Here is a 12,326-nt window from a genome sequence, read left to right as displayed (position 1 = left end):
CCCGGCTAGTTTTTTGTATTTTTTAGTAGAGACGGGGTTTCACCGTGTTAGCCAGGATGGTCTCGATCTCCTGACCTCGTGATCCGCCCGTCTCGGCCTCCCAAAGTGCTGGGATTACAGGCTTGAGCCACCGCACCCGGCCGCACTTTCTTTTCAATGTAATGCAAATAGCTGGAAAAAATAAGACATTTCTCCTTCCCCCATTTTGGGAAATCACAGATTAGTATTCTTTCTTGGAGATTTTCTCTCTTGTTTTATTTAGGAACAACTTGAATGGTACGATGTTTTGTGAAAACATTACTATTAAGGTGATTATCTCACCACTTGTTAAATAACAAACTTAGTCTGACATCTCTACTACTCTTTTAAACTTGGGTTTTATTATTATTGTTTTCTTACGCTTTGCTGAATTCTGTTTTATTCCAGACATGCTGGTGTCTACACGGCAGAAGAAGTGGCCCTGATTATGCGTGAGAAGCTAATTCGTTTGCAGTCTTTGTATATTGATCAGTTTAAACGACTTCAGCATCTGCTCAAGGAGAAGAAGCGCCGGTACTTACATAATCGCAAAGTGGAACATGAAGCTCTAGGCAAGTTTTATGCCAGTTCCAATAAGCTGTTGTGGGTTTAACTTGTGAATTTGGTAATACAGTCATGTGTCGCTTAATGACGGGGATACATACGTTGTTAGGCGATTTTTGTCATTCAGACTTCATAGAGTAGCGCTAACATAGGTGGTATAGCCTACAATGTACCTAGGCTGCAAACCTGTACAAGCATGTTACTGTACTGAATACTGTGAGCAGTTGTAATAGTGGTATTTGTGTACCTAAACACATCTAAACATAGAAAAGGTACAGTTAAATTATGGCATAAAAGATTTTAAAAATGGGAACTTAGCATGAATGGAGCTTGTGGGACCGGAAGTTATTTTGGGCGAGTGAGTGGTGAGTCGTGAGTCAACGGGAAGGCCTAGCACATTATTATTTACTACTGTAGACGTTGTAAGTGCTGTACACTTAAGATGTACTAAATTTATAAAAAATTTTTTTTTCTTCAATAATAAATTAACCTTAGCTTATTGTAACTTTTTTAGTTTATAAACTCTTTTTTTTTTTTTTTTTTTAAATTGAGACAGACGCGGAGTCTTACTCTGTTGCCCAGGCTGGAGTGCAAGTGGCGTGATCTCAGCTCACTGCAACCTCTGCCTCCTAGGTTCAAGCAATTCTCCCACCTCAGCCTCCCGAGTAGCTGGGATTACAGGCACATGCCACCATGCCCGGCTAATTTTTTTATTTTTAGTAGAGATTGGGTTTTGCCATGTTGGCCAGACTAGTCTCAGAACTCCTGACTTCAAGTGATCCGCCTACCTTGGCCTCCCAAAGTGCTAGGATTACAGGCATGAGCCACCGCGCCTGGCCTATAAGCTTTTTTTTTTTAAAAAAAGAGAATCTTGCTGTGTCACTCAGGCTGGAGTGCAGTAGTGTGGTCCTTACTCACTGCAGCCTTCAACTCCTGGACTCAAGCTATCCTGCCTCAGCCTCCTGAGTAGCTAGGACTACAGATGCACCAGCACACTCAGCTAATTTTTAAATTTTTGTAGAGACAGGGTCTCGCTATGTTGCCTAGGTTAGTCTTGAACTCCTGGGCTCAAGTGATCTTCCTACCTCGGCTTTCCAAAGTGCTGGGATTGATGACAGGCATGAACCACTGCACCTGGCCTTTATAAACTTAAAAATTTTTTTTAGAAAAACTTCTGGACTCTGTAATAACACTTAGCTTAAAACACAAACACACTGTATAGCTGTACGAAAATATTTTTTTATATCCCTATAAGCTTTTCTAGTTTAATTTAAAAAAAAAAACCTTTTAAACTTTTGGTAAAAACTAAGATGCAAACACGTACATTAGCCTAGGCCTACACGGGCCTAGTGTCACTGTCTTTTGCTTCCACATCTTGTCCCAGCGAAAGGTCTTCAGGGACAGTCTCATGCAGTGAGCTGTCATCTCATGATAACAGTGTCTTCTGCAATACTTTCTGGGAGACCTGCCTGAGGCTGTTTTACATTTAACTTTTTTTAAAAAAATAAATAGAGTGGAGTACATTCTAAGGATAAATACAGTAAATACATAAACCAGTAACATAGTTGTTTATTATCAAGTATTATGTACTGTGCATAATTATATGTGCTAGATTTTTTTTTTTTTTTGTGATGTAGTCTCACTGTGTTGCAGGGCTGGAGTGCAGTGGTGTGATCTCAGCTCACTGCAACCTCCACTTCCTGGGTTCAAGCAATTCTCCTACCTCAGCCTTCCGAGTAACTGAGACTACAGGCTTATGCCACCACACCCAGCTAATTTTTGTGTTTTTAGTAGAGATGGGGTTTCACCATGTTGGCCAGGATAGTCTCAATCTCCTCATCTGGTGATCCACCCGCCTTGGGCTCCCAAAGTGCTGGGATTACAGGTGTGAGCCACCATGTCCAAACTGTGCTAGACTTTTATACAACTGGCAGTACAGTAGGTTTGGCTACCAGCATCGCCACAAATGTGTGGGTTGAACTATGATGTCACTAGGCAATAAGGATTTTTCAGTTTTGTGATAATCTTATGGGACCACTGTAGTATATATAGTCCATGATTGATTAAAAAGTGGTTTATGTAGTACATGACTATGATTAGATTTATTTCTATCTTGGTACCTGGGGTGGGGGCTAATTTGCTTTTGAAACTGCCTATCTTATGCCCAAAGATTTTCCTGTTTACTTGTTTACTTGGAGAAGTAAATTTGATGGATTGCTTGGCAAATAACATCTTGACTCTTGTAACTCTAGGCAGTAGTCTCCTGACTGGCCCAGAGGGACTTTTGGCCAAAGAACGAGAGAACTTAAAGCGATTAAAATGTCTGCGTCGATACCGCCAGCGCTATGGAGTGGAAGCCTTACTGCATAGGCAGTTGAAGGAACGGAGAATGCTGGCCACAGATGGTGCCGCCCAACAGGTAATTTGTGTGTATACCTTTAAGGTATATATGTTCACTTTATTTATTGTTTTTATGTTTTTGAGACGGAGTCTCGCACTGTCACCTGAACTGGAGTGCAGTGGTGCAATCTCGGCTCACTGCAACCTCTACCTCCCAGTTTCAAGCGATTTTCCTGCCTCAGCCTCCCGAGCAGCTGGGATTACAGGTGCCCGCCACCACACGCCTGGCTAATTTTTTGTATTTTTAGTAGAGACAGGGTTTCACTATGTTGACCAGGCTGGTCTCCTAATCCTTGATCTCGTGATCTACCCACCTTGGCCTCCCAAAGTGTTGGAATTGCAGACATGAGCCACTGTGCCTGGCCACGTTCACTTTATTTACAAAGTTAGCGTAATTGTCAAAACATTATGTCCAGTTTTTTTTTTTTTTTTGAGACAGAGTTTCACTCTTGTTGCCCAGGCTGGAGTGCAGTGGCGAGATCTTGGCTCACCGCAGCATCCACCTCCCGGGTTCAAGCAATTCTGCTGCCTCAGCTTCCCGAGTAGCTGGGATTACAGGCAGGCGCCACCATGTCTGGCAATTTTGTATTTTTAGTAGATACGAGATTTCTCCATGTTTGTCAGGCTGGTCTCGAATTCCCTATGTCCAGTCCTGGATCTGAAATCTGATTTTTTGCACTTGGGTTGTAGTGAAAGCACTTAGCTTGAAGTCAGGAGACATGGATTCTAGTCTGAGTCCCCACTGACCAGCTCTGTGTCTGCACAGTTAACTTTTATGGGCCTCAGTATTCTCATCTGCATATTGAGTAGTTGGGAAGAGTTTCTAAGTCCTTTGGTTCAGATATTCTTCAGTTCAGAAATAAGCACAGGTTAAGCCTAAATTGCTTGGGAATCTTGTTTTAAAAGGTGGGAAGGTAGAGTAGGAGCAATTGAATGTAGGAAGTAAGGTTAATAGGAAGAAGGGTTAAGTGATCATTCTTAAATTTGTTTTTCAAACCCTTGGTCTCCGTTTCAGTAAGAGTAATTTTATTTGTTTCATTTGTTGAGATTCCACTTAAGGCTACAATTTCAAAGAGTTCTGTTGGTAAAAGACAAAATTTATCTTAATTAGGCTGTATCACACTTTTAGAATATGGAGAGGTGTATTTGGTATTAAGGTTGACTCATTATACACTAGGTTTTAAAGTTTTTTGTCTTTTGCATAATATTGGTAAATCTGTTTTTGTTAAATGTTGAATTTTCTAGCCTTTAGGATGCGCTTTTCTTATATAACTATTTTCATCATAGTTTTATGTTCTTTCGTGGGTGTATTTTATCTGTCTTTTTCCATTTTAGGCCCATACCACTCGTTCCAGTCAGAGGTGCTTGGCCTTTGTGGATGATGTTCGTTGTTCCAATCAGTCTCTTCCAATGACCAGACACTGCCTTACCCGTATCTTTTTACTCTGCCTGTTAAGGCTGTGATTTGCTAGTTTGAAGACTAGTGGGAATCTCTGCTACTTTGCTTAATTGAAGGATTTTGTTTTCCTTTGGCCCTGAATCAAGGCCAGCAGTTTGCTGAAGCTGTTGGTTTCAAGCAGGAGCCTAAAGAATTGTCTTTCTGTGGTCTGTTGGCCGTTTCATAAGTTCGGAAATGTAATGGTCAATTCATTAGAAAGAAACATGAGTCATTTTTCATAGATGTGGGCTAATATTTATTTATAGTCTTAATACTTGGGTTCCAAAATATCTGTAAAATATTTATAATTGTCTCAAGGTTTCTGATTTAACTTGCTTATTAGAATCGTAATACTGTTAAATCTAATTATAAACTTAAAAAATTTGTGTGGGTTTTCCACCCCAATTGAAAGGATGATTTTGCACTGTGAACTTCTAGTATTATCCTTTTGTGTGGTTAGGGCCCTCACTTCTATATTTTATTTTATTTTTTATTTTTTGGAGATGGAGTTTTGCTCTTGTCTCCCAGGCTGGAGTACAATGGCGTGATCTCGGCTCACTGCAACCTCCACCTCACTGCAACTTCTGCCTCCCAAGTTCAAGCGATTCTCCTGCCTCAGTGTCCCGAGTAGCTGGGATTACAGACACGTGCCACCGCAACCAGCTGATTTTTGTATTATTAGTAGAGTTGGGGTTTCACCATGTTGGCCAGGCTGGTTTCGAACTCCTGACCTCAGTCAATCCACCAGCCTTGGCTTCCCAAAATGCTGGGATTACAGCAGTGAGCCACCGTGTCCAGCTTTTATCTTTTTATTTTTGTTTTTTTGAGACAGGATTTTGCACTCTTATCCAGATTGGTGTGCAGTGGCTCAGTCCTAGCTCACTGCAGCCTTGAACTCCTAGATCAAGCAATTCTCTCACCTCAGCCTTCTGAATAGCTAGGACTATGTATGTGTGCCACCATGCCTGGCTAATTTTTTATTTTATTTTATTATTAATTATATTTTTTTGAGACAGAGTCTTGCTCTGTTGCCCAGGCTGTAGTGCAGTGGTGTGATCTCGGCTCGCTGCAGCCTCCGCCTCCCAGGTTCAAGCAATTCTTGTGCGTCAGCCTCCTGAGTAGCTGGGATTACAGGTGTGTGCCACCGTGCCCAGCTGATTTTTGTATTTTTAGTAGAGATGGGGTTTCACCATGTTGGCCAGGTTGATCTCAAATTCTTGACCTCAAGTGATCTGCCTTCTTTGGCCTCCCAAAGTGTTGGGATTACAGGCGTGAGCCACTGCACCTGGCCTATTTTTAAAAAAAATTTTTTGTAGAGACAATTTTATGTTGCCCAGGCTGGGCTTAAGCAATCCTCCAGTCTTGTCCTCCCCAAATGCTGGGCTTACAGGCATAAGCCACTGTTCCTGGCCTTTAGAAACTTAAAAAAAAATAACTGACTCTTTTTTTGAGACGGAGTCTGGCTCTGTCGTCCAGGCTGGAGTGCAGTGGCCGGATCTCAGCTCACTGCAAGCTCCGTCTCCCGGGTTTACGCCATTCTCCTGCCTCAGCCTCCCGAGTAGCTGGGACTACAGGCGCCCGCCACCTCGCCTGGCTAGTTTTTGTATTTTTTAGTAGAGACGGGGTTTCACCGTGTTAGCCAGGATGGTCTCGATCTCCTGACCTCGTGATTCGCCCGTCTCGGCCTCCCAAAGTGCTGGGATTACAGGCTTGAGCCACTGCGCCCGGCCAAAAATACCTGATTCTTTAAAAAATTAAAAAAAAATTTTTTTTGAGACAGATTCTCAGTCTGTTTCCCTGGTTGGGGTGCAGTGGCATGATGATGGCTCACTGCCATGATCTGCTGGACTTAAGCGATCTTCCCACGAACTCATTCACCAGAGTAGCTGGGATTACGGGCGTGTGCTACTATGTCCAGCTAATTTTGTTTAATTTTTGTAGAGGGGATGTGTCACTATGTTGCCCAGGCGGGTCTCGAACTTCTGAGCTCATGTGATCTTCCCGCCTCAGCCTCCCAAAGTGCTAGGATTACAGGTGTGAGCCACCATGCCCAGTGTCTTGACTCTTTTGTAATAACACTTAGTCACTGTGCCTGGCCTCTAACTTGCATACTTCAAATTAGAAGTTTACTATTTCCAAAAATGAGATGCTTTTTTTTCTTTTTTCAATTAATTTGCCTTTGAACCATCGTAAATGTCTCTTGATTCTGTTAAAGGACTACATTTGGCATTGGGCCTTCAAACCTTTTTGAGTTGTTGATTGATTTGTGAAAATGCTTGTTATTGACATTGAGAAAAATTTCACAGTAAAAGCACTTGTTAATTAAATGGGATTGCTGGATTTCATTTGCTTGGCAAGAAATGCCAAATATTTGGAAATTAAAACATTTTCTTTAATAGGAAGAGGAGAAGGAGAACCTACTCTTAGTCTTTTGACAGGAAGCTGAGTTTTTATTTTGCTTATTAAATATTTTACTAATTTATTAATTACAACAGATGTCTGATAAGATATTATTGTTCTTAATATATAGAATGCTTGTGCAAAGTAATGAAAAACTCTAAAGATAAATACTTACATCCTGGACAACACAGTGAGACCTCATCTCTAAAGATAAAAAGGAAGAAAGAAAAATTATCTGGGCATGATGGCATGTATCTGTAGTTCTGGCTACTTGGGAGTATTTTTTAAGCCTAGGAGTTTGAAGCTGCAGTGAGTTAGGATCATGCCACTGCATTCTACCCTGGGTGACAGAGCAAGACCCTGTCTCTTTTTTTTTTTTGAGACGGAGTCTTGCTCCATCGCCCAGGCTGGAGTGCAGTGGCCAGATCTCAGCTCACTGCAAGTTCCACCCCCCGGGTTCCCGCCATTCTCCTGCCTCAGCCTCCCGAGTAGCTGGGACTACAGGCGCCCGCCACCTCGCCCGGCTAGTTTTTTTGTATTTTTTAGTAGAGACGGGGTTTCACCGTGTTAGCCAGGATGGTCTCGATCTCCTGACCTCGTGATCCGCCCATCTCGGCCTCCCAAAGTGCTGGGATTACAGGCTTGAGCCACCGCGCCCGGCCGTGACCCTGTCTCTTATAAAAAGAAAAAAAAGGCTGGGCGAGGTGACTCACGCCTGTAATTCCAGCACTTTGGGAGGCCGAGACGGGTGGATCACCGATGTCAGGAGTTCAAGACCAGCCTGGCCAAGATGGTGAAACCCCATCTCTACTAAAAATACAAAACAAAATTAGCCAGGCATGGTGACGGGTGCCTGTAATCCCAGCTACTTGGGAGGCTGAGGCAGAGAATTGCTTGAACCCAGGAGGCGGAGGTTGCAGTGAGCGGAGATCGCACCACTGCACTCGTCTGGGCGACAGAGTGAGACTCTGTCTCAAAAAAAAAAAAAAAAAAATAGGCTGGGTACAGTGGCTCACGCCTGTAATCCCAGCACTTTGGGAGGCTGAGGTGGGCAGATCATGAGGTCAGGAGGTCGAGACCATCCTGGCTAACATGGTGAAACCCCGCCTCTACGGAAAATACAAAAATTAGCCGGATGTGGTGGCGGGCGCCTGTAGTCCCAGCTACTCAGGAGGCTGAGGCAGGAGAATGACATGAACCCGGGAAGTGGAGCTTGCAGTGAGCTGAGATTTTGCGCCACTGCACTCCAGCCTGGGCGACAGAGTTGAGACTGTGTTTCAAAAAAAAAAATTTGCCTAAAACATAATTGGGCAAACGCTATGGACAGATTTAAAAGAAGATAGAAAAGGCTAATAGGGCTGGGCAGAGTGGCTCTCACCTGTAATCCCAGCACTTTGGGAGGCTGAGGCGGGTGGATCACCTGAGGTCAGGGGTTTGAGACCAGCTTTGCCAATATGGTGAAACCCTGTCTCTACTAAATATACAAAAATTAGCTAGGCGTGGTGATGGGTGCCTGTAATTCCAGCTACTGGGGAGGCTGAGGCAGGGGAATCCCTTGAACCCGGGAGGCAGAGGTTGTGGTGAGCCGAGTTTGCGCCATTGCACTCCAGCCTGGGCGACAGAGCGAGACTCCGTCTCACACAAAAAAAAACAAAAACAAAAAAAAACACTAATAGTTCAAAAGTGTGTATCTTCACTATAAATACAGCTGGCCTTTGAACAATTCAGCGGGTTGGGGTGCTGACCCCCTACACAGTTGAAAATTTGTGTATAATTTTTGATTCCTCCAAAGTTTAACTGCTGGTAGCCTTATGGCTTACTGTTGATCAGAAGCCTTAACAACATAGCTGCCTAAGACATATTTTGTATGTCTTATATATTGTATTCTTAAAATAATCTAGGAAAAAGTGTTACTAAGAAAATCATAAGGAAGAGAAAATACATTTACTGTTTATTAAATGGAAGTGGATTATCATAGAGGTCCTTATTCTCGTGGTCTTTTTGTTAAATAGAGGGGGAAGTGTTATTGTCTGTGGGATGGCAGAGGCAGAAGAAAATGCACATGTAATTGGACCCGTGCAATTCAAACTTGTGTTGTTCAAAGGTTAACTCTAAATAGGAAATAAAACAAGGAAAATTTAAAATCTATAAAATTGTTATTTGTACATATATTTGTTTTAAAATTAAAAATATGCAGTTTTTCAAAAATGAGTCGGTGAATTTCAAAAGTAGGTGAGAGTATGGTGAAATGGACGGACCCTTCTAAATATTGCTAGTGGGAATATAAATTGATATAAGCTTTTTGGAAAGCAATTTGACAATAATTCATATTTCGTCATATGATTTTTACTTCTGGGAATTTATTTTAAGGAGATAATCAAATGCAGACCAATATTTTTACATGAAATATTCTTCCAACTTGAGACAGCCTTAAAATTTTTAGAGCCGGAGAATAGGGAGATAAATTATGGCACAACATAGTGTGGAATATTTTCAGGCATTAAATATATTTAACAAAATTTGTGAATGACAGCAAAATGATAGTGACATTCCAGGATATGGAATTCTGTACTGTGTCTAAATTGCATGAAACCAAATACTGGGAGGGAACAATACAGAAATGTGATGGTTTGTGCATGGTGTGGTTATGACCTTTTTTCACTGTTCTTTTATTTTTTGGTTTTTTAAAGCGAGCTTGAATTACTTTTATAAGGGAAAAAACTCAGTTTACAGATACTAAGGACTATTGTAGATATTTCTTATAATACTGTACTCAAATAGCTTATTAAAATATAAATATAAAGCAAAATTGAAAATGTATTTGAAAAGAGAAGGGAAGTATTTTCTTTTCCTTTTATGCTCTTTCCTTTCCACTCCATAGTTGCCTAAGTCACTTACCCTTCCTTAAGTCCTTATCCCAGAGAAAGATGCGACTGCCATTGGTGACCTGTTAACTCTTTACTGTGGTCTAATGGAGACAGCACTCGACTGAAAGTGAAGGACCCAGACTCTAGTTGTAGGTTAACCATTCCCTTCTTTTTGCCTCTTTTGCCCCATGTGAAAGGAAAGCGGGTGGAGGATGACGGGGGGGAGTCCTTTTTAAGGATATTGTGGTATTAAATACATAAGAGACTTGTGAAAGTCCTTTGAATTCAAATGAAAAAAAGTTCTTGGCTGGGCATGGTAGCTTACGCCTGTAATCCTAGCACTTTGGGAGGCTGAGGCAGGCGGATCACCTGAGGTTAGGAGTTCGAGACGAGCCTGGCCAACATGGCAAAACCCTGTCTCTACTAGAAGTATAAAAATTAGCTGGGTGCCTGTAATCCCAGCTACTTGGGAGTCTGCGGCAGGAGAATCTCGAACCCAGGAGGCAGAGGTTGCAGTGAGCCAAGATCGCGCCACTGCATTCTAGCCTGGGTGACAGAGCGAGACTTCTAAAAAAAAGTTTGGTTGAAATATTTAATGGTAACATTTTAAATATTAATAATTTAAATAAGAGTGGGCTTCTTAAGCACATTAGGTATTGCTTAGATTTTCTTAAGCACATAGTGCAGATCTGATGATTCCCATTAGATTCATGTGTTTATTCATTTGATCATTCAATAAGTACTCGTTTGCCTTGTACTATCTTCTGTTTCTTTAGAGTAGTGGTTTTCACCTGGGGGCCATTTTGTTTTCCAGTTGGCAATGTGTGGAGAAATTTTTGGTTGTTATAATTCAGAGATGGAGGTGCTGCTGACAGCTAGTGGTTAGAGGCCAGGAATGCTGCTATACATCCTCGTCCAACAAAGATGTACCTGGCCCACCATGTTGGTAGTGCCACAGTTGTCACACCCTGCTTGAGAGTTTAGTTATTTCCAAGCATGCATTGAAAGAAATAGCTTTATTCAAGGAAGTTTATATGGTTTAAAAAATTACAAAGTATGTTAGATTTTTTTTAATTTAAAAAATTACCATAAAAGTTTTGAGTTGAAAATTATAATTCCATAATTCAGGTACTATCAGTTTATAGAAAAATTGTGTTTTCTGGTTAAAAATAAGTCAAATTTTAAAATAACATTTATTAATCTAGGAAAATAACCAGGTAGTTAAGATTTCAAGAAATGGTAGCACTTGCATAAAATGTGTTTTGTAGAGTAACTTGAATTTTATTGTATCTAATCATCTCGATTTTGATTCATTCTGCAGTGCTTCTTTGCTAACTTGGAAATATAGCCCTTCTACCTTTAACAAAAGTTGTTAATAGAGTCCTTGGAGTGTTTCTGGAATACTTTTTTTTGTTTTTTTCAATGGGCCTTCATAAGCAACATTTTCTTCTTTAGGATCATAAAAGGATTCTTCTGTACTACCACACTCCCCTAAAAAAAAAAAAAAGTGTGGATATTTAATTTCTTGTCAGAATATGATACCTAGTGACTTTTACTAGAGCTCTGTTTCCCCCTATTCCAGTGGTGCTTTAAATGAATTTATCATGTAATCATCTTTGGAAACAAGGTCCAAGAAATTGTTGCAAATTTTGCCAGTCTGCTAAGGGAGCAGACACATTGTATCTCTTGGAAGGGCTGTTTAGGGGCATTTTCAAGGCTATTTGCATTTGCCACTACATGTTTCTTCTGAATAGGTATGTGTTCCTGGGAGTGTTACTGCTACTTACTTAAGGGAGAATGGGATTAGTGTCTAGTTTAAATGACCAGGATCCTGAAAAGGAGGTTGGGGACAAGTTTTAAATTACTGGTAGAGCTAGAATTTGATGCTAGTAAATGACATTTATTTTGAGAAGTAACTTTAAAAATTGCTAACTGCATTTGATATTCTGTATCAAATGTAATTGTAATTTATCTTGTATAGTCCAGACCTTGAGTTTTATGTGGCAGACAATGTTATTTGTATTTTATGCTTTCGATAGATTGTGTTTTATTTCCCTTGACCATTTTTCTACAGATATTTGTCAGGATACGAATCAGGTTCTCTTCAAGTGCTGCCAGGGATCTGAAGAGGTACCCTGCAACAAACCTGTTCCTGTAAGCCTCTCTGAGGATCCCTGCTGCCCACTGCATTTCCAGTTGCCTCCTCAGATGTATAAGCCCGAGCAGGTACTGTCTGTGCCAGACGATCTGGAAGCCGGCCCCATGGATCTGTACTTGAGTGCTGCTGAGCTTCAGCCCACTGAGAGTTTACCTCTGGAGTTCAGTGATGTAAGTTAGAGAAGCTCTGCTCTGGGTCAGGCCCTTGAGACAAAGCCTTATTTATTAATGGTGAGAATAGGTTAGTCTTTGTGGTTAGGAAGATCGACAAAGTGATATATATGTATGGTTGTGTTTGTATGTTAGCGTATTCATTTGGAGAAATCTACCCTACCTAATTTTTTTTCCAGACTCTTTTCCCATACCTTTTTAGGGATACAATTTACATACTATAAATTGCACTCTTTGAAAGTGTATAATTGAGTGATTTTTAGCATATTCACAAAGTTAATGCAATTATCACCACTATCTAATTTCAGAAG

The 12,326-nt window shown here is 41.0% G+C and overlaps 1 protein-coding gene and 1 non-coding gene across 3 annotated transcripts in view; both read left to right on the top strand.

Moving 5' to 3' along the window:
- KANSL2 (KAT8 regulatory NSL complex subunit 2) overlaps positions 1 to 12,326 on the top strand; it is a 29,554-nt gene that overhangs the window by 10,407 nt on the left and 6,821 nt on the right. For both annotated transcript variants that reach the window (XM_025403465.1, XM_025403463.1), the window contains 4 exons: positions 427 to 590; positions 2,835 to 3,001; positions 4,318 to 4,414; positions 11,762 to 12,015. In XM_025403465.1, the coding sequence (XP_025259250.1) occupies positions 427 to 590; positions 2,835 to 3,001; positions 4,318 to 4,414; positions 11,762 to 12,015 (682 nt within the window). The remainder of the gene's footprint in view (positions 1 to 426; positions 591 to 2,834; positions 3,002 to 4,317; positions 4,415 to 11,761; positions 12,016 to 12,326) is intronic.
- On the top strand, positions 4,512 to 4,648 carry LOC112635688. The gene has a single exon (XR_003122023.1). It is a non-coding gene; the product is annotated as a small nucleolar RNA SNORA2/SNORA34 family (small nucleolar RNA).

The sequence above is a fragment of the Theropithecus gelada genome, chromosome 11, assembly GCF_003255815.1.
Source record: "Theropithecus gelada isolate Dixy chromosome 11, Tgel_1.0, whole genome shotgun sequence".
NCBI classification, from domain to species: Eukaryota; Metazoa; Chordata; class Mammalia; order Primates; family Cercopithecidae; genus Theropithecus; species Theropithecus gelada.
Note: the sequence above shows the minus strand (reverse complement) of the source record. Positions and strands in the feature narration are given on the sequence as shown.